The sequence below is a fragment of the Calypte anna genome, chromosome 1 (assembly GCF_003957555.1).
Source record: "Calypte anna isolate BGI_N300 chromosome 1, bCalAnn1_v1.p, whole genome shotgun sequence".
Lineage (NCBI taxonomy): Eukaryota > Metazoa > Chordata > Aves > Apodiformes > Trochilidae > Calypte > Calypte anna.
Genome location: NC_044244.1, coordinates 62487067 through 62510070, shown reverse-complemented (window position 1 = coordinate 62510070; position 23004 = coordinate 62487067). Strand labels below are relative to the sequence as shown.

At 36.6% G+C, this 23004-nt stretch overlaps 1 protein-coding gene across 1 annotated transcript in view; it reads right to left on the bottom strand.

Annotated features, from left to right (window-relative positions):
* ERC1 (ELKS/RAB6-interacting/CAST family member 1) overlaps positions 1 to 23004 on the bottom strand; it is a 277653-nt gene that overhangs the window by 145241 nt on the left and 109408 nt on the right. Inside the window, 1 exon segment of the mRNA XM_030447002.1 lies at positions 10874 to 11067. Within this exon segment, the coding sequence (XP_030302862.1) occupies positions 10874 to 11067 (194 nt within the window).

The window sequence follows — 23004 nt, the reverse complement described above, 5'->3', positions numbered from 1 at the left end:
TCCCCAACAATTACAAGAATGCCAGTACAACACATTGAATACAGAAGGTATTGATGGACAACACGATTAACTTCCCATCTTTTTCCATTCTGTGGGAGGAAGGAAGTGATGCAGCCAAGGCCACAAGTGTAAGGTCTGTGCCAAACCAAGGTCAGAACGCTGACACAATTTAAAGGCATCAGCAGCATCGCAGCATCGTGGGATTACACTCACCACCACATTTTTCACAGTGTTAATCCGGAAGAGAAAAGTCAGATGTTGGTTGATAACTCAGAACTTAAGTCACTAAGTAGTGGCTTTCTGGGTAAAAGCATTGCCTGAAACAATTATAATAATTCCTTGAACAGGAGTCACAGATGCTTTCTACCAAACAGACTTTAAAGATTGGATTCCAAAATGGTTTCAGGGCCTTTCAAAGGCAACTGGGGGTTGTTAGATAAGGCACTCTGTCTTATGTAGGTGATAGGTATTTCCTCCTCGATCCTCTACTGAAATCCCACAACCTATGTTTAGCAACTGCTTTTAAAATATAAAAAACCAAAATTGAGCACTAGCTGAAAGATTTCTAAACATGTTGTCTCTTGGTTGCATTTTATCAGTAGTTTATCAATAATTATCTTCAACAACTTCACCCTCTTGCTAATTTGCCTATGTTTAACCTTCAGCCCTTGGTTCTGACAGCACAACATGCACAAACTGCACCAAAACTACTTCTGCAACATCACTGCCATGTTTCAGACACAAACACAATGATAAAAACCCAACAGTTAAAGTACGTATGGCTTGTATTTTAAAGGCACTAGTGCTGTGCTCTACAGAAAATATGGCTAATGATCAATCTTTTTTCTTCTTACAGTCTTGCTGGAGCCTCCTGTTTCTCTATCTTTTTCCCTTGAAAGACTTCACAGGTAAGTCTTACCCCTTCTTCCTACTGAATTACAACATTAATTTAGAGTGGTGTGATATAAATTCTTTACTTCAAGTACAAGTTTTCTTCTAAACATTTACCCTACACTATAAGCCAATCCTCCTGCACAATCAAATCCCCGATCTTTTATTTTGCAGATCATGTAATCTTCTGTGAAATCTCAGTTCCAGCAGAACATTATAAACATCCTTATTAAGAGTGAATACTGACCTTGAGGTGAGGCTGAAGGAAGCAGCAAATCCAGGAAGGAGATGCGAAAGAAAAAGAGTTACAGTATGTGAAAAGAGTGTCCAGAGATAAGGCAGTTCAAGAATACAGGACAAAACAAGCAGATCTAAATCAGGTAATGACACACAGACATACAATCCTTCACAAACACAGAGCTGCACATTTTATAGACATCTAATAAAAAAATAATTAAAAAAAGAAAACAGGAACTTTAAATTAGATTACACCATTTCACTTGGAAGCAGCTTTCTGTAGAGAAAATTGTCTCCAACATGTGACAGTTCAAGAAAAAGGGAAATAAGCCAACTGTAGAAAACTCTGGATTTATATCACATCATTATCAAGTACCCTTCTTCCAAAATTCTAACTAAAATTTTGAAAATGCAGTTTGACTACCTGAGATGAACCTTAATGTGTTCTCCAGGGGCTTATTTTTCTCTCCATAAGCAAGACACACATTTTCTTTACGTTTTCTGAAGATGACCCAGACTTTTCAAAAGTGAATAAAAATGCAGAAGGGAGAAAAAACCCCAACCATTTAGTAAAGTCTTCAAGCCTTGAAGACCTGTCAAAGCAAAAAGTTCATCTTTCTTACTTTTGACATTGAAGCCACCCTTCCAAAAACAAACATAAAAAAGCATCTGCTTCTTCTTCCTGCAGCATTGTGGTTTTAATTCTCCCATATAAGGTGCAATCTAAAAACAATAATGACCAAACAGGCATATTTTGACAGTTCTCTCCAACATTGCTCAAGAGCAAGACTGACCAAGACAAAATGCTGGAGTTCCCTGTATAACATGAGGTCCCATAGGTTCATTATTGCTTTTTTTTCACCCCCCCCCAAATATCTCCAGTATTTTTTCATAGCCATCTACTGTCAATTTCACTGATAACAGCAAGAAAAGTCCACAAGGAGCCATAAATACAGATCTTTTTGATTTTATTTTATACTTTATTCTTTTCCAGTCATTAAAAGAGAGAAAAAGTAAACATCCTTCTGTCCAAAAAAGGCAGTTTGGCTACTCAAATATATTGTATTCCTCCCATGGCAAAATTTCACTCTAAAAAGGCAAGATATGGTGTGGAGAAAAGTCTCTCAACAGGATAGGCTAACTGCTATATGCTTTGTTACTCTTGATAAATGGAACATGTAAATAAATTTTGAAGTCCTAATTTCTGGCATAAATTTTACAAACAATGTCGGATACTGAATTTGTACAAGCAGCAGTTTCAGAGTGAGGTGCAGGTAAGAAGTGTATGGTTGGTGTTCTTTGTCTTTTAAACTAACGTTCTTTATATCAAGTTCTTCACAGACAGCTGTTGTAAAGGCTGTGTTGTTTGGGGATTTTGGGAAAGCTAAGACTTGCAAAATGCCAACTACCACATCTCAGTGTTTGATCTTGAAGTAAGTTATAATGTTCCAAAAGCCCCAGTTAATTCATTTAGAAAAACATGCAGAAAAACAATTCTGTCAGAAATCCAGGAGTACACAGTCTAAGCTGAGCTGCAGAGCTATGACTGGTCAAATAAATCTAATGAAATGGAAAAGTGAAAATAAGCACCTGGTTAGGTATAGGAATAAATAAGGGGAAAAAAAGCCTGCTTTTAAGACTCTTACCAAATTTATATTCTGAAAGTTTAAGACTTCTCATTTTATGTTTCAGGGACCCTTTGTAGTTCCTGTTTCTATTGCCATGATGTTGTGATATTGTTTCTTCAGTTTAACATGTAAAAAAAAGTTAGGACTAGAATTCAGAATGGCCCTGTAGAATGTGAACGAATTGTGCTGTTCTTTCAGCTTCTATTGAAGGCAGCATCTTTTGCTGGCACAGGAAAGCAGCAGAACAATGAGACGTTATGCTGAGGTCAATTGCAATGTTGTGTATGCTACAGAAATATTATTTAGATAGCTGAAGATGAACAGGATCCAAATAGAGAATAATTATTGCTATATATTCATCTTGTTATGGAATAAATTCTTCCTTCCAAAGTTTTTTGTGTAATTGCTATCTCCTTTTCCCATGTCTTTTTAAGAGATTCAAAATACTTTTTTTAAATGTGGACTTTTAGAGTAGTAATAATATTTATCCAAACAAAAATGAGGGATATGTCTGCCAGCACATTAAAATTAGAAAAAATCTGTAACTTTCTATCACTCAAACCAAAAACGAGGCAGACAATTGAAATTTCCAGGTATGAGGAAGTCAATGGAGATCAGCTACAGACTGGAGGTGAAGCCTTAGTGCACGGGGCTACATCAGTGAAATTGAGCAGATGAGCACAGCAAGCATCTGCCTCAGGAAGCAGTCCCAAGCAAGCAGGATCTGATACATACCAAGACATGCTCATTACAGAGCAAGAAAACAATAGTTTGCACTATTTCTCTTTGAGCAAGAGCACACACTTGCAGCATTCCTTACAAGACCCAGCAGAAGCCTTTCTGCCCAGCCCCATTAGCCACATACTCCAAATGCAAGTCACACAGGGAGACCACACAATTGTCACACCAAATGGTACTCTGAGAAATCCATTTTCTTTTGAAACTCCATCTCATTATTTTAACTTAAATCTGATCACTGGGAGCAGATCAAGAAAAATTGATGAGATGTGAACACTTTAGTATTTTAATTATGATATATATTTTCAAAAGCTAACAATTATTTCAGTTCTATTTTTTCCACATGCTTGTATATCCTAGGAAGTGGAACGAGTCTGCTACATTAGTCTCAGATGAACTGAAAAAGTTATGTAAATATTTCCATTCAGTCTTTGAATTCCATTTATTTGACAGTGAATGACTGTGTATATTTACGGTTTTGTCATTTCCTCAAGCAGTCTGATAATGAATAATAGGCACTTGATCTTTCTCGTGTCAGTCAAAGCAGAAAGTGTATTTATGTTTACTGCTTTTGATACCTTTTCTTGGTAAAAAGAATGATGGCTGGTCTCTTCCTTTGTTTTTAATTGATATTTAGAGGACTGGGAAGTGATGGAGAGAGATGGTATGTGTGTGCATAGGCACACACAGGCACAGATCTAAGAATGCAGAAGTGACCACAGATGGTCATGGAGCACTGATGTTGCTATTTCACTGGCTTACTGGTGATTACTGGATTTTAGCTTTGTTGCTTCTGTACTCCAAGACAATATGCGGATATGACACTTTTATTTTTACTGTATCAGCTGTATAAAAGGCTTATTTTGGTGCTATTTTTGTTGGATTTTTCTGTGTGTGTTTGTTTTTACTCCTTACATGCTCATTTGTGAGTATATCCTCATACCTTCATAATGCTGAAAGATGTTAACTGAAACAAAGCTACAAAACAGCTTATGAAGCAAGTAGTCAAGGCAGGTAAAAATAAAACCCTGGCATATAAACAAGACTCATTATTTACATGACGTTGTTTCTCCTCTGGTTTCGTAATTATTTTAATCATATCATAGCTCTTACACTCCACTGATCTAGCAGTGGAGTTGTATTAGGAGTTGTATTAGCCCATCATTGATACAATGCAAGCGGACTATGAATTATCAGATGACAACTCCTATATTCATTACAGATAACAGATACAGGCATGAGAGGGAATGCTCATTAACCACCTTGATTTAATATTAAAAAGAAAGAGGACTTTAATGCTACAGGAAATTTGGCAGGAAAAGAAGCTTTCAAAAAAGTCCATAATCAGTACTTCTCATTATTTGTATTTTGCTAGTGTAGGGTCTTTCTTGGAGTATCTAAGATCAGATCCTTACTCTTGGAGTAGAAGACAAACCAACAGTTCAGCCCTTTCCTGAATTTAACAAAGGAGACGGTCTGTACTTGGTTCCATAGAGATGGATCACTCTTTTAATAGTGTCAATCCTGCCTGTTTCAATGTGGAAATAATACCAGGGCAAACAGCCAGGCTAAGGTGGCTCAATGAAGGGATAATACATCAAGCTTATGCAGCCATAGCCTGCACCAGCCCTGTGCATGTCAAGCGCTGGACTAATTGGGGTTCCTTGACCGTGTTTTCAGAACAGCTGTTTCTGCAATATCACAGAGTTTCAGTTGCTCCCAATGTACAGGAAAAAGACGAGAATGGGAAGCAAAGGACAGCTAAATAAAGAACAAATGGAAAAAGGATATCCCATTATATGGAAAAAGGTGAGGACGGACCGAGGAGTCACCGTAAAATCACTATAATGGCTTTTTTATCTGGTGTTCTCCACGGATGGATTTGCAATTACTGGCTGCGTTCCTGTCTTTTCGTTTCTTAGATGTAGACTACAAAAGTGATTAGTGAGTTTGAATGTTATCTTAAGGCACTTCAACAAAGGTTGACTTTCAGGGGGCAGACACTTGCCTTCTGAACACTGACATACTTTCAAATGTTTGAAGTATCTGCAAGTCAAGGTGCTTGAATCCTATGTTCTGATCTGTTTAGAGCACTTATGTTGATGTAAAATTTATTTTTTCCCCTCAGTGGAACTTGTGGGACTTGAAGTGTAATATTCATTTTGTATGAAGATAAAGCAAGACTGAGAAAAAACAAATCACTTGTTAAATTCCTAGCTTGGAAATGATGAAAATCATAATATTCAATAGTTCTGTGTGCTTGGAGGTGGAGATGGACTAACCACAGGCCTGACCACTTCATCCCATTACAAAGTTCTCAGTTGCTTGTCAAAAATTAATAAATTGTGCTGAAATTTTCTATGAGAGGTGTCAGCCTCACTCAGGACTTTTTGGGGACAATTTTAGCTACATCCTTCACACACCAAAAGCAGCATTCTTGTGGAAAAAAATTTGTTCATATGGTTGAAAACTATCACTTCACAGTCATACACAGGCTCACATACAACGTGAATTTAAATTAAATGGCAATCTTCATTTTGGAATGTCTGAAGTAATTTTTTGGAAGTTCTGAGTAATTTACCTTAGAATCTTAATATTTATTCATTTAAGCTATGAATTTTTGATGGGAAATGGATGAGAAACATAACATCAAAAAATTCTGCCCTGTAATAATACCATGCAACCATGAGATAAATATATTTGATTTGCTTTTATGATTTATTCTATAAAAATGGGTTTAAGCATTTTAAAGTAACACTATTTCAGCTTTTCCTATGCCTGATTCAGAGTTCAATTTATTTTTGGAGGACTTTAACGAGTTACAACAGGAAAGAATTATAGGCACACCATCTCTCAAGGTTAATTTCAATGGTGATGACTATGACTTTATAGATACCTTTGATTCTTCAGTTTGACAGCAGTCCTTTTACTTTAAATTAATTATAAGCCCCGATGTGTGGTTTTTTTGAGGAATTATCTAAAAAAATATTTTAAAATTCACACAAACAACTTAAAAACCAAAGACAATTATTATAAGATATTGGTAGTCATTTGAAAAATACATATTTCAACTTCAACTTATTGACTTAAGCTTAGGGCATAATGTAGTAGTACAGTTTCCTTTAAACTATTCTAGGAAACCATAAAGTTGATGGAACATGCAGTTAAATTCTCCCTCCATCTATCCTTCACAGACCACTACACAAACATATCACTGTCTTAAAGACATAGAGTAAGATACTTCCTCCTATTGTCCACATTTTTCAGCACTCCTTTGAGAGTTTCTTCTTAAAACAGGGCATCTTTAAATTCTTCTTAGAATAACACCTAAAAACCTCTCTTAAAACAGCTACCACTTTCAACTTTCCTTAACAGGACTGCTGATGTTCCAGAGTCAAGTTCTGACTTTCTCAGTTCCTAAATCAAAGCAATGTATCCTTCAGGAAAAAAAACAGTAGTGCCCTGAGTCCTTAGAAGGACCATTTATCATATATAGTGAGCATGCCAAAAGAAAAGCAGCTTCAAGTCTGTAACTGGAACCAGGACTTCCATATATATTCACTCAGTACTTATTTCTGAAGCAACACATACATATGTATTCATGGCCACCTCTCAAGTACAAAGTCAGTTCTTATTTGCAGAATATATGCACACAGATACCTCTGGGTGTAAGTTACCCATCTGAAGGCTGTGATGGCCATGTCCCAGGTGATTAGCATAATTTTTTTTTTTAATTTTTCTTTTTACAAGGTGATAGTCACAATGAAACTCAAGAATAAGGCAATACTGACCTCTATCAATCACACATTTTAGAACACTTGAATTTTAGCTGGTTCAGGCAGAACTGACAGCAGAGATTAGAACCAAAGTTAAAACACAGCAACAAAATTAGAATAAAAAGCAACAGCTTCTGTGCAGTTTGAATCAGGGAGGAGAGCAGCAAACCTCCTTTGGACTGTGGTCATAACCACTGTGACACGAGTTGAATGCAGAGACTGTAAGAGCTTTTACTTGAGGCAACCAGTTCCCATTTGACCTAAGAAAAGAAGTGTAATTGCAGCAGACCCAAAGAGCAGCAGCAGCAGCAGCAGAGCAGCAGGAACAGCCGGGCAGCCAGCGGTGACATTCCAGCCCGTAGGAAACAGAAGCCTTATAGAGCACTCACTTTCCCAGGAAGTCCCACACAAACCCCCCTACATGTTGCGGTGCAGGGACCGACACCTGGTAGGGAGGGTGCAATTTGCGGGAGGCGTGCTTGCTGAGAAAAGGCACAGTCAAAACAAAACCCCCCCCACGTAGAAAACAAAACAAAACAAAACAACTCATGGAACCCGGGTGTGACAGTACGAAGGGAAAGAAACAGCAGGGAAGGGAACAAAACATAACATGAAAAGTTACAGAGAGACAGGAGGTTATGGAATGGCAATACAAAAAGCGAACAGTTAGTTACAAAGAAAGTAAGGAACCAGACAGCTACAAGACCCTCTACACCACCACAATCCAGGAATGGAAATAAAATTTATATGGCTGTTCAGCTACAGAAGGAATTTAAACTTATGCCCGCCTTCCCATAAGACAAAGCAAAAGCCTGCCCACAGTAAACATAAATTAATGAGGCTGTGCTTTCAATCTCATATTGACTCCGGAGTACTTTTCAAACTTTTGCATTGCATGCACCATATTTAGAACATCATTTTTTGATACCAAGCCTCTCCCATTGACAGATGCAAAAATACGTTCCCCACCCAATAATTGCAACAGTTACTGAAAAGTGGAAGGATTTCCCTCTTTATTTTAATCCTTCAGGCAGCTTTGCTATCATTGAAAGCTCTTACAGTTTTATGTTTGGATTTTTTCTTCTCCTCCTATCTTTTCTCCTTCTCTGTGCCCCTACACAAACCCACCCCAACAGGTGACTCATCTCTTCTATGGCTGAAATAGTGTTTCTTCTACTGTACAAAGTTTCTTCTACTACTTTTCTTCTCCTGTGATGGATGGTCTAGTTGTCACGTATAACTAGCATAAGGAAAAACTCCCAAGAAGAAACTCTCTATTTCCTCTCTTCTTCTCCAGTGCTGTGATTATATTACAGTTCCAGCTGAAGAATCACTTCAGGTGTTGATACTTTACTAATGCACCTTAGTTCTCTAAGACCTTGAAGACCTTTCCTATTTCCACTTACAGTGATTAGAGAACATGAATATTCTTAGATGTTTTTATTTCCTCCTTCATTTACACAGCAGCTGCTGACAGTCAAATGATAACAAAAGTATTTTTTGACATAGCAGGAATACTGACTCTACTAGAAAAAACATTGTTATCTCAGTACTGCTTGAAAAGCTGACAAGTTAAGAAGATGACCACTATTTTTTTTTATAGGAGCAAAGCTCAGGTGGTAGGAAGGAATTAATGTATTCACCAAATTGTTATGAAGTGATGTGCAGTCACTTGGGGTTTTTATGCTTTCCTTCATATAGCAAGAGTTTGGTCTGTAACTGAAAAAGCAAGCAACTACCACTGTAACATGAAAAACAGAAATTGCTTTGCAGATCTCTGGAATTGCAACTTTTCAAAAGAAAAAGATTCTTTCTAATTCATTGAAGACTAGGTGCAATTGCTTTTACCTACAAAAGAGGAGTCCCACCTTAGTTTCTCTTCTTTGTTATTTTTGCACTGTAGACTATAAAGGCTTTCAATGAAAGGCCATTGATATGTGTTTATTCAGGGCTTGATATTTCAAGTCCCAATCTTGATTAGAGACTCTGAATGCTAATGTAATTTTAAAAAATCAGACTTGCATTGAAGTCGTGCATAAGAAAATTCTCTTCCTGTCATTCCAATCTCCTCTAGGGATCAGGCTGTGGAACAGTGACTATTTCTGACTTGCTTTTCCAAAGCAGTAATTGCTTCTGCACTCAGAAAAAATTAAGCCACTGTCAACATATTTCTTTCCCGTACCTTAATTCTTAATTCTTAATTACCTTAATTCTAATAGAACTTTGCTCCTTATACCCTGATCCCTAGTCAACTCACAAGCCCGAAAATGATGACATAGTGAACTTCACTCCTAAGATGGGCACCACTAAGGACTGAAAAAATCATGCAGACAAATATGACTTGAAACTGCTATTTAAGTCTTTCATGTCTATAATACATGCACCTACACTGTGAATGCATTGCCTGAATATTCTGCTGAATACATAATTTATCAATAGGTTGAAAGTTGTATCACTTTGGAAAAATCACTTTCTGGTGCTGAATCTTACACCGCAGGCATACAAAATTTTGGTTAAATAAAACAATTCAAAGAAAACAAACAGGACACTGCCTACAATCACAAAGAGAGAAGAAATCCAGATGACAAGCTGAATCGTTTCAAACATCTGTCACTTTCACAGAAACAAGACTGGACTTTTTAGAGAAGAGTTTTTCAAATCATTCAGAGGGGCTCAAAACTGACTATCATCAGACCAATGAATAGTAACCACTGCCATCATGCCAAACCTGAAATGTCCTCTACTCACTTCCCCTAATCTTCTTGACACTAAAGGCAGAGCAGTTAAAAAGTACTAGGACAGAAAAGAGAAAGGCTATTTTGGCACAAGGCAGATGGAAATGGTCAAATTTCCATTTTGGTGTTCCAAGTTAGTGAGTCTTCATCCCTACTTGTAAACAAAAAAACCCCGAAGAGGCACTATTGCCTAGAAACCCCCTCTTGACCCACTGTAAGGTGCGAAAATGACAGAAAACAGGTTCTGTTCTGATCTATCCCAAGATCTACTAATAGTACTATATTGTACTTTTGACAAGTATGAAACAAACATCATGGAATCATAATAAATTATATTTTTTGTTTGGGGCATTAAAGTCTAGAAAAAATATGTGAGCATCCTGGCCACAACAGTATGAGAGAAAATGATGAAAAGCGCTGAATCACATTTCATGTGGTCAAAAGCAAATCTTTTCCTTTAGCTTCACATGAGCTAAAGTTTACCTGTGTTCCTACCTGTACAAAGAGTTTCAATGCCACTTGTCAGAAGAACCTGAGTAACTGGTATCACAAGCTTTTAAAATCCATTTAGGAACTGATTAAATCAAATGAACAAAATATTCTCCAAATCCACCACAGTGTTTTGAACTTCTCCTGCCATCTACACTCCCTTACAGCTCCATCTACCCTTTCAGTTCTATATCAGCCCTATTTTTGAGCAGCCAGGTAATGAAAGCACACAGTAAGACATTTTTTTGCTTACAATCCATCAAAATAACAGACTAATGGCAGAAAAAGTCCAAATGCTTTCCCCAGACAGGAACTCTAAGGTTTTTAAGACAAGAAAAAGCAACTAAGTTATCTTCTAGTAACTTTATACCATTCTCACCTCTCCAGTTCTGCTATCTTCTTATCCTTATCATTCTTCTCATTTTCCATCTCTTTCAAGATTTCCAGGAGACGATCCACTTCAGCCTGAGCTTTGCTAGATTCATCCCGATACCGTGTTACCTCCCTTTCCAGCTGCTGCATACGATCACTCAGCTCTTGGCTGGACCTTGCCTCCAATGTTGCCTCATGAGCCTGTGAGAAAAAAATTCAAAAAACCCCACTTAATTCACAGTTAACATATTTTAGAGATACTATGATGACTGCAAAATGCTATCTAGCATATCTATTTCAAAATGGCAAGATTAACTACCACACAGAAATTCATATACACTGCATATGCTACTTTTAAGTATGAGGAAATACTTCGTAGGAAAAGAAAAATGCAAAAAAACAAACCAGGTTTTTTAATCTGGTAAAAAAATTGTTGTTTTTTTTTTTAATCTGAAACAGAATAATGTAAGAAAAAAGTAAAAATATGAAAAGTAGTTAAACTTGTTTGAAAGGGAGGAAGAAGGAAAATGAGTGGGTATAAAAATTCCTAAAATATATTTTAGAGGTATTTTTAATCTACACATTCTAGAAAGAAAAGCCAAAGGTTAATAGATTTCAACAGCTACATCAATATGCAAAGTGTCAGATGGATTTGCACAGATGCTGCTGATATACCGAAGTCCCTGCTAGTTATCTGAGCTGTATAGTCTAGGAGTAATATGACTATTGCTACCTACTTAAATTATCTTTGCCTAGGAAATATGATTTTTCAAGATAAGGCTGTGGGCACAAAAAACATTAGAGGACTATGGATAAAATGACCCTGATGAAGAGGTGTTGAGTGTTGTTTGGGTTTTTTTGATGCCTTGCTTTGCTACAAAAATCACTTATTTATTAGTAAAATTAACTCAATAGTTCCCAAATATATTAGAGGCAAACAAAAAGCAGTATTTATGACAGCATGTAAACCACCAGACTAAGGACTATCTTTCTTGAGCTGCTATTTGATATGAATTCAGTTCACTGAACAGCAGGTTTAGTGGAGCTATTCTGCTGACTAAGATTGCCTACAAACTCAAGACCTTTTTCTTCTCTGAAACATGCCAAAAACAGAAAATAAGACTACAGACTTTTTTCCCCCATCAGTAGCTGTGTAAAGTTGTTTTGGAAACTGCCAGTGTTTTGCTTCTGGTTTAAATCCAGTAGGTATAGGACTCTTGCTTTTAAAGGTAATTGGACAGAACTGTAGCAGCATAAAACTCAGGGTTAAAAGCTGCTGCTTCCAAAGAACCAAACAAAAGCAAAAGTACATTTGGTTCAATATGTTTAGTTATTCTGTAAAATAAGATTGGAAATACCCATTCACTGATCCCAACATTTTTGCCTTGAAATCTTTTGTTTTTCATTAGCTCTATTAGAGCCAAGGCCTTACTCTAGTGAAATCCAGGAGAATCTCAGAGCAGAATATTCCAGGACTGAAGAATATCTTGATATCTGTCTTTTCAGGAAGTATGACCTTGCTTTGGATCTGGGTTTCCCAAGTATGGGAATGCTTCATGTTTCAGGGCTTTGGCCATGCAGGTCCTGCCTGAATGTTAATGCTGTTTCAGTGTTGGGTTTTTTTGAAGCAGGAATTCCAGAAAGCTGGATAACCTGCCAACTATTTTATCCTGGAGAAAAATGCCTTGCAACCCCCAGGTCTCAAAGGCAGATCTCAGCAGGAGTGCCCAACAACCACAGTTTCTGGAAGAACAGAAAACGTTTCCTGTGGCAACACATTTAGGAACACTTAAAAGGCTCCCTGTGCCTGAATGCCTTTTAAGTAAGATCCAACCACTCCTCTGTCACTGATGCAAGTCTGAAAATCCTGCTTCTGAGCTTCTAACTGAGACCTGGCTCCAAATGCATCCCTGGTGAGACTGGAAGCTTGAAGAAGCCTTTTGGAGTTAGGGCTCTCTTCCAGATTCCTTACTGCCCCATAAGCACTTCAAATCATACAGCCTTAGACAGGATTCCTAACTGCTAATTAATTTATTGCCATGATGATACAGACTCCATAAGGGCACTGCAGCAATGAGACTGACAAATGTGTGTTCATGAATGGCCACAAGCACCTGGGAACTTTGCTGCAGAAGGGGAGTGTTAGTAGGTATTCCTGAAATGCCTTACTAAGATTTCCAGCCTGCTGGAAATCTGAAATATTTGGTTAAATTTCCTTTTCAACAATGTTTACATTGCAAGCAAAACCTCCATCCTTCCCTCCTGAAAAATGTTCTGCAGGAATTGGGAATATCATTTTTTGGGGGGCTTCTATGAATCTACTGGGGTGCATCCATACTCTCCCTAAGAGAGAATTTGGGTAGAGTTAAGACTTGTTTTCACCAAAGGCAGAGCTTGAATACTTCTGTACTGGATTTAGGTATATTTCCAACATCTCAAATTGTTTGTTTTTACAAATATTACTCCAAGCTCATTAATGTAATCCAAAACATATCTTCAGATAATAAATGAACGTCTACAAAATAAAGCAAAGGTAGGTTGTTATCCTGGATTACTAAACTTCCTATTTCAAAATAAATTATAAGACCTAATACAGTTCTACCGTTAAGACAGTCCTGATTTATATTAGTTTGTGCTAATAAAAGCATCTCCACAGCAACCCAAGAGACACTACTTAGAAAGGAAAATCAATTTTCTTTTTTAGAAAATTAGCCAACAAATTGGTGTGTCTTGTTCTTATAGAACGAAAGGGTTATTTAGATGACATAAATTACTAGTTAAGACACGTAACACGTTATCTGTATTTAATGCACATAAGTATGGATACTTTCACCTAACACAGAGAATGTTATGTGATACGGTGTAAACTGGAGACCACTTCCTGAGTTGTGAATTACTGACTGAGTGACTTCAGTGCATTTTGTGGCTTATGTACAAAATATGTGTTACAAGAGGGTATCTAAAATCCTGCTGGATTCATTTATTGTATAGGAGAGAAAACCAATGCATTTAGAGGTTTCCTACAAACATCAAGATCTGGAACAGATGAAACTGGCTACCTTCCCAATGCAACATGGTAAAAAATTATTCAGCAGTATTTTTTTTCAAGTGGAAAAAAAAATTAAACACAAATAATGAATTCCTATATTCACAGGAAAAAAACCCAACAAACCCCAACACATTCAACTTCCCTCACCCACCAAAGGTGTACAAAAATTACAAAATAAGGCAGGAAGTTAATTTTTGAAACATAATGGACATATAAAATGACAAATGCACCAAGACAGTTTCTGCTATATTAAAAGACTGTAAGTGCATTCTGATAGGTTCAACTTTCAGCTCAGCCTGTGATGGCATTCCTAGATCTGTACTCTCTTAGTACAGTTACAAGCAAAAATTAAAATGTCTAAAGGTATGATAAAAAATAAAGAAATTGAAAAAGCAGCTTGCTTAGGGTGAAGGGAACATAGCACTTTATCTTTTGACAAATCAGAATCCCAGAATGTTGGGGGTTGGAAGGGACGTCGAGAAATCATCGAGTCCAATCCCCCTGCTAGCACAGGGTCACTACGTGTAGGTCACACAGGAACCCAGCAGGGCTTTAAATGTCTCCAGAGAAGGAGACTCCACAATCTTGCTGGGCAGCCTGTCCCAGTGCTCTGTCACCCTCACAGTGGAAAAGCTTTTTCTTATGTTTACATGAGAAATAAGAAAAGGTATGTCTGCACAGGCCATTGAGTTTACCTGACTAGAAGATATTTTAAACCACATCGTAAGCTCTCCAGGTTTGCTGTGGAGTTAAGCAAGTGAATTTGAGCTGCTTTTACGAGCACAATCAAGATTGCACATTTGAATCTGCACTGATGTTCATAGGGAACACAGTCACATAGTAGGTAGAAAGCAGCACCTTCTCAAGGTATGTTTTTATTAGCAAAGCTCATCTGTTCGGTATTAATCTTTGGCAGTGTGAATTTAATTTGAAATTCCAAGTGGTTCAGGACTGAAAAATAGTTTAAGCTTACTACTTAGTTTAATCTTACTACTCTGGATATGCTCTCAAAGTTCTTATAAGGGACTATAAACTAAGAGGTGGTTTAACAGCTTTCTGCTTTTCTGCTCTTAGCCATCATTTCCCATCTGGAATGTGGTAAGTGATGGGGTGAGTACTTCAGGTACCTGAAGAATAAAAGAAAGAGTGATTGTTCCTCAAATAAATACACTATAACTTCTATTGCTTCCACATAAAATTAGCTGACAAAGCCAACTTCTACAACTAGAACAAAGATGGCCAATGTTTCACAGAAATAACCACTATTTACAGATGGAAAGGAGAAGACGACAAAACATATTTTAAAGATCTTTTTAAGTTGATAGTTTTCATGCCAAAAAAGTCTTTACTAAGAGGAAAGGTGATCTTACACAGCTTATATTGTGCCAGAGGCAGGGAAGAAAACAATAGCACAGGTCTGATTTAAAGGCTCTAAAATGTAAGTAAAAATTCCAAACATTATGACTAAGATTCCAAATCTATTTTCCTAAAAGATTAACTAAATCACACAGCAAATAATTCACAGCAAACACGTTCTACTTTTACCTATGAATCGAGACAGCAAATTCTGTTTAACATTTTACATTCAAATTTTGCCAAGAACTTTTGGCCACAAAGTAGCAGTTCCCAAGAATCTGAAATCCCATTTTAATCCACCCTCCTACGTCCAAGTGTGCCTCACTTCTCCTAAAAATAGTAAATCCACACACAAATTCAAAAATACATTTTGACTCTTTACTATAAAAGACAAATACGTTTAGCCATTCTTATTTTTTCCTATTGTGAGTTCCTATTATTTGAGTAGTAAAAAGCATGCACTACCTTCATCATGTCCTCATTAATTTTAAAAAATTTAGAAATTTGAAAAACAAACTGGCTTCTTTCTCCTTCAGTTCCAATGTTGTAAATACCATGTAGTGGAACAGCTTTTCAAAAAGACTGTACTGGAAGTTAGAGGCTCAGAGAATTCTCTGATACACTATGCACCAGGAAAATTTGTCTGTCACATAAAGTTGTTTGTTGTTTTACTATTGTCAAAATCTGTTAAGTGATTAGTCTCTGATAATGTAACTAAATTTTTGACGCTGAATAAGCAAGTACTTGGTTGGCATCATGTAAATAATAAAGGAGGCTGAAGTCTAAATAAGAGAATGATGCCTCAACAAAACCAATTACTGAAAAAATCTCCTCAGAAATCCATGAGTTCCCATAGCTGTTATCAAGCATTACAAATAGTTCTCATCAGAATTTACACCAACAGAAAAAGTGCACAGAGACAGAAGGGAAATGCCCAGAATTTGGCTGTCTTTGGGTCTATGTCTTGCCTATGTCAGCCCCCTTACCCAGGCCTCCTTTGAGCCAGGCTTTACCCACCTGACCACAGGCTACTATTTTAGAGAAACAGCTTCATTTGATGCACTGAAGGGATTTACTCAAGTAGCGGGTAGATGCTGAGTAGTTGGTTTTTGATACTCAGTGTATGGCTTTAGGCCTTGTTTACTCTTTAATTACATAAATGACACTGAAAAAAAATATTTCCCCAGCTTTCTATCATGCTAATCATGACTGCAGGCTATTTCGTGGCAAATAATAACCAACCACTTCACAACACCACCAGGGGGACATGAGTATGTGTTACAATAACTTGTGCAGGTGAAAAAATATCCTGGCTTATTCACTTAATGCTTCCTTACTATTAAAAATATTTTTTCATGTAATTTCTCTAGATGATTAACTTCTTTCTTATGTATCTCTGGTTCATACTTGGGGCATTTTTCATGCTATATTGAAGACTCCAAGAGTCTGGCAGACACTAATTTAGTTATAAAATATTTTAACAACTACCTCACAACGGAAAATGAGAAAACTATCTAACTTTGCATCAGCCATGTCCAAGCTTTTACATCTTTAATTTTTTAAAATAAATGATATCTTAAGAAGGTTTCTGGGAGGATTAGAGTAGGTAGGTTTTAATTTTTAAGCTTATGAAAACTGGGAGTAAAAACCCTCCAGCCTTCCACTGCATAAGATGATGCTAACATGGTCATGAAGCATCAATAGGACTGGAACTTTTAAAGCCACCACACAGTCTCTTGAGCCTTATCCTCTACGTGATATCATAGTGGGGAATAAAACGCACAGCTTATTCCCACATTTTCTATTTTCTGACTTCAGAGTAATTAGGACTACCATAAATTTTGCATGCAATTGAGGATTTTGTAGAGAATATGCTCTTCTGGGCACAGATTCTCCTGCCTCTTTGCACCAAGCACGATCCTTTCATGTTGTATCTAATTTCTTCAACCTTTTATCATGAGGTTCAAATTCTACTCCTTTTATCCAGGCATATTCCACCCATTTACTCCTTAGTCTCTTCCTACAAGTTTTTTGCAGGTTTTGAGGATATTTTGCACAGTTATTTTTATCCAACAGCACCTGCAATCCCATGTCTTCTGCCCGTATGAAACCCCCTCCTCATTCAATGTCTTCCCTGAGTCTCAGGTTTCCTGGTAATCCTAGCTACTCGTTCCCCTTAGCAAAATCCAATCTCTTTTTCTCCTCCCAATGGCCAAATTTCAGTACCGGTTTCCAATCCTAACAGATTATTTGTCCAGATCTGTTCTGCACACCAAGATGCTGATTCTTGCTTTTGCTGTATTTATATCAAGCAGCTGCTTGGAACCACCATGGTATTTGGTGAACAGAGTCTTTAATAATGCTTCTGCCTGCTCAAATGACCAGACATGAAAGAGGCAGAGGCAATGGAGACATTAGAAAGATCTCCCTCCCTCCTCACAATGGGGTTTAATATGTGCAGGTGGAATCTTGGGGAATATTGCTAAATATAGCTCTCTATTGAGCAAGTGCAAACAGACAAAGCATTTTACCTTTTACTGATTTAGACAGATTTAGACAAGAGCATAAAAAATAATGGGTACCAGGACCAGATCTGTTTATAAAAGTTTACTAGGGCTAAAAAAAAAAATTAAAATCAACATATTTCTAAAGTTTGTTCCTGGAAACAATGAGCTGTTATGGCTGAGAGTTTCTTTCAAAAAGACACCATACCAAACAAACTCCCTGACTGATTCAAACAACCTAAGAAATTACAGCTAAAAGATTTAAATGGTTTTGTAAAACCATAAATAATTAAAAAAATCTATTTAATCAAACAAGTTTAGTCTTATTTTATTTAAGGAAATTGTGGGATTTTCCCCCAAGTCTTTGTACCAAATAGAGCATTTATTAATTACTGCTTTTACATGTAAGTAATTGAAAATGCAGTGTAAAAATTTTTATACCCAACTATTCATTGTTATTTCTGATACTCCTATTTCCCTATTGCACACCACAACTCTTTTCCCAAATCTAATTGCATAAATGCATTTTGTTTTATGCTCTATTAAAATAATTTCTGACATGGGATGTTGAAAAAACCTGAATTACAAAAGTACCAGGACTTCTATGATCTTCAGACAATGATTATCAGGTTAGATGGCTACATTTACTCTGAACATTGTCAATGTAACATAGATACCAGTCTTCTGAAAGTCTGGTAACACAATTATTTTATGCACACAGTCACAAAAGAAATCTCTGATGAAAACCACCTCGGATTACATAATTTACGGTGTCAAGATATTATTATACAAACACTCCTTGAAAGAAGTGCTCTTTGACATTAAACAGAAGGCTGGTAAGAGGACACAAATTAATCTGACATAGTACCAGAGAGCTTAATGGTTACACAAGCTTTTAAGCAGTCTTTTACTTGCCATAACTTATTGTTTCTAATGCACTGCTGTACTGGGTGTAACAATATTTTCACACAAGAAGCTTGATTTGCATGGAAAGTCTATACTCTTGCTCTGCAAATGCACAGACAATGGAGATGAAATAAAAGCTAAAGGACACTTCAAGCAATTGCAGCAAAAGGGAGCAAAAACATTGGCACAATCTTAAGCTGTCCAAGCAAAAATGAAGTTAGCCCAGTGCAGCCAAAAAAAGCACCTTAGAAGGCTTTTTTGAGCATGACTGGTAAAACATAACATAGCATTTTGTTTCTATCCATACCATCTATACCCACTACTAAAGGAATTCACCAATATGCTCTCTGTTGGCACAAATATAAAAGCACAGGTGAATACACATGCAACACAAAATTACAAGGGCCTGGCAATAGCCTCTCAGTTTGCCAGGGAACTTACTGGCTTGGATGGATGACTCAATAAAACTTCAGGATGCTAAAGAGAGAAAGAAGATAGGAAAAGATGGGGAAAATTTGGAATAGGAACAGTGTGAGAGAGAAAAAGAAAAGATGCAACATGAATTTAAAATAATAGCTGCAACATTAATTTAGTTAGAGAAAAGAATCTAAATTTGTGTTTTAAGCATGTATTACTAACCAGCTTTTGAAACATGAGAAACATGGAAATTCATCCTCGTGCAAGTTTCAAACTTGATCTTGATTTCTCAGTACAACAGTTTTGTCCAGTCCTAAAATACTTAATGTAGTCTTGTGTTTGGGTTTACAGATTACAGTTTTACAGGTTGAATGGGATTTTGACTCCTAGCACTTCGCTTAGATCAAGTACAAGACAGCTAACTAGTTAAGACGACTAATTCAGTACTGACATTATCTGAATGCTGAACACAACTGCTGGGTTTTTAATTTTATTTTTACAAGAAGTCCTGACTTCCCTGGTAGCCTTTTTCTTTGTAGGTTGCTACACAGAATACATAATTTATTATCCCCTCTTGAAAAAACAAATCATCGGTGGAGAACAAAACCCCAGTATTTCTACCTCATCTACCAGTATTATCAGTAATATTCTCAACTGTGGCAAATAATCTATGTTAACAAAAATAAAAACACTAAAGCCTCTATGAGAGTAACTGAGCTAAGTCTTGGAATTTGACTCTTCATTCAGTCATTTTCTCCTGTCTTTTTGTAAGATAGTATCCTCTTGAACCTGAAGGAAGAACACTACAGCAGAAAAAACCCAGAACATCCTCTGAGTGAGGCTGTTGAATCTAGAGGTATTTTCCTGGCATGGGATCACTCCTAACATTCTCTTATGAAAAGTTCCTAGAACTTCACCTACGGAAAGTTTGTTAACATACAGTTTTGGACTTTTCTCTAACCTTGATCCTTTTCAAACGAAAATACCTATAGGGAGAAAAACTATGGACTGGAAATTATGACAGACAAAAATCCATTCATCTTTGCTGGAACAGATTTTATTATTAGTTGGCCTCTCTCGGATTCGAAAAACAAAATTAAACAAAGCAGATTGGATGGGAAGACAAGAAGAAAAAGTTAGGGAAAAGGGTATTCTAAAGAAAAACAAACAGAAGAAAACTTCCATTATAAAACTTACTTTAAAATAGAATTTTGAAAAAAAAGAGTTTCCTAAGGAAAAAAACCCAACAAACCAACCACACAACATAGAACCACTTAAAAAAACAGAGAGAGAGCCCCTTGTGTGTGATTTCCCCTAAGGATTCCATCTTAGCAAAAAATGAGCCTATTTAAGGCAGGACACCAGGCCATGTAAACTCAGCAGGGATTCATGGCTTGCTTTCAGCATTCAGAACCTCCCACAGTATCTCCTAGTGGTAGCAGGCTGACAATTAGCACAGAAGCAATGACAGCAGAATAACTGCATCATTAAGCATACAAATTTGCATAACTATAGTATCATTATTAAAAAACCTCAAACTTGAATATGAAAAACTCCACTTTTATATGCTAAGACGGGGATCAAGATAAAAGAGTTACTTGAAAGAAGAGGAATAGTAACAGTGAGAACTGGACACCCAATCAGACACTGGAGATTTGATTACATGGAAAGAAAAACAATACCAGCAATTTTTCAGCACCTCTGCACCACAACTGGTTAATAGTATTGCATTTTAGTATTAAGTTAAATAACTTCCACAGAAAAAGTGGAAGCTTGCAGTGTTGAAGATTTCTCAAAGGCTCACTGTTTAAAGATTAACAAGAAGGCTTCTTTCAAGAACTGCCCAAATCTTTTTTATCTAATCGCTTCACAGTAGCCCAATTCAGTCTCTTCTTAACTTCTAAGGCTAATGGATTTAACTGAGAGCACTGATCAAGAAAAATAAGAGGCAAGGGAAACAATAATGATATTAGATATCTCTGCGAAAACTTTAAGGCAAACAACCTAAAAGGAAAAACTTTTTGTCATTTGCTGTTAAGAGCTATACAAAGGAGCCCTTCCTGCACGACTTATGCAAAACAGCAATCATGCAGTAAAACTCAACATAATAAACCTCTAATTTTGTATTTAACTGAATACTCTTGTGTAGACGTTTGTTTTAATTGTGACAGTTATTTGCAACAGTTGACTATGCAGATGTGTAAAACTGAGTTTTTAGAAGCTTTAATGTGGAGCTGGATTATCTATCATGATTGTTTGAAAGCTGGCAAGCCTTGAAAATGTCAAACTACCTGAATAAACATTCGCAATCCATTTAAAGAGAGAAAAACTTTCAAAACTATTTTTCTATTTTTCTCCAAGTTACAAAAAAAAAAAAGGCAAAAAAGCTTAAAAAAAAATCTAAACTTAGTATAAAACATATTCAGTGGTTGCTAACTATATTTATTTGAGTGGGTAAAATTAAGAATGACTTGGTTTGAGAAATCAAGGAGGATCAGTGGTTGAAGTGGGCTCTTTCATACAGCTTGAGCAGCAACCAATGCACTGCTAATTGTATGAAAGCATACCTGGATCGTAGAGCTTCAATTCCTTTATGAAAAGCCATTGTGGACCGACTTCTTATCAACAAAAAAATCTTTCACTTGAATTTGAACTTTCCCTTTAATAAGAAGCATGCAGTAGCCCAACATGACACAGTACTTAAAAAAGAAACAAGGAATTGATGATTTTGTCTCAGTGGGACTGGAGAGAATATTTTAGGGTCTCTGCACAGGAAACAATTATCCAAATGCCCTACTATGCAGTAACACCTGAAGCAGACGAGCAAATATCAAGAGTATTATGGAAGGTCTTTATACTGCAAATAGGTGCTTGGCAGGCTATCGGGTTTTTTTTCTTGTAGCACTAAAACAATTCTAACTGAAAGAGGTGAGGTAGCTTCTTTGGGTGGGAGGACCTGAATCTATTTGTGTTTACAATTCAATGAATTTATATTCATTCTTTTTTGCAGAACCTAATTAAGAATATAGTTATAGTTATTTGTTCCATAGTTGTTCTATGCAGTTAACAGTGCTCTTAACATTTGAGATATTTACCCAGCTTAACCCTTAACAAAAGAATCTCAGGAGAATAATTCACTTTCTTAATTATTTCCTTGAAAAAAGAGATTAGATTATAAAAATATGTTTTTAAGAATGGGCTCAGTGTCCTTATGTCATGTTCCTGGATACCAGCTATTAAACACAATTCTCTCTAAAATGGAATGAGTAGGCTTAAAGGAATTATAACAAAGAGCTGTCATCACAGTGCAAATTAACTGCATGTTCATCTTTTAGCTGGCAGTGCTTTACCAGATTTAGTTGACCTCCACAGCCACTGATGCTACTGATAAATTCTCATTGCTTATAGTGAGGAAAGCGATCCTAGAGGAAGCAGTGAAAAGCAGTACATTTAAAAATGCTAAATATAAAGACACATTCCCTAAATAATTGAATTTCCACATATGGCTTTTCATAACCTAACTATTTGTTATATCCTCTTCCAGTTAAGGTTTTTTGTAGTTTTGGTTTTTTGTTTTTTTTAAGTCATCATAACATTTTTCACTGCAACTGTCTGCCTACAAACTAATATTACCATGCAATTGATAAAGCAATTTCTGACAAATCTACAATACGCTTCTCAACTCATTATCAGTAACACACTGACAAAGGATGAAACTGCTACTCATGACACAGAAACCAAATCAAAGGGTCCTTCAGGACTTCTGAAATACCCACCTGCTCTATGGTACACTGAAAACTGTGTGTGAGACTGATTCATACAACTATGTATTCTTGCTATTGCGTTTTGTTGGTGCTGAATAACAGAACTGTTTATTTTGTGTAAGAGAATTAAAAAGAAGGGCAA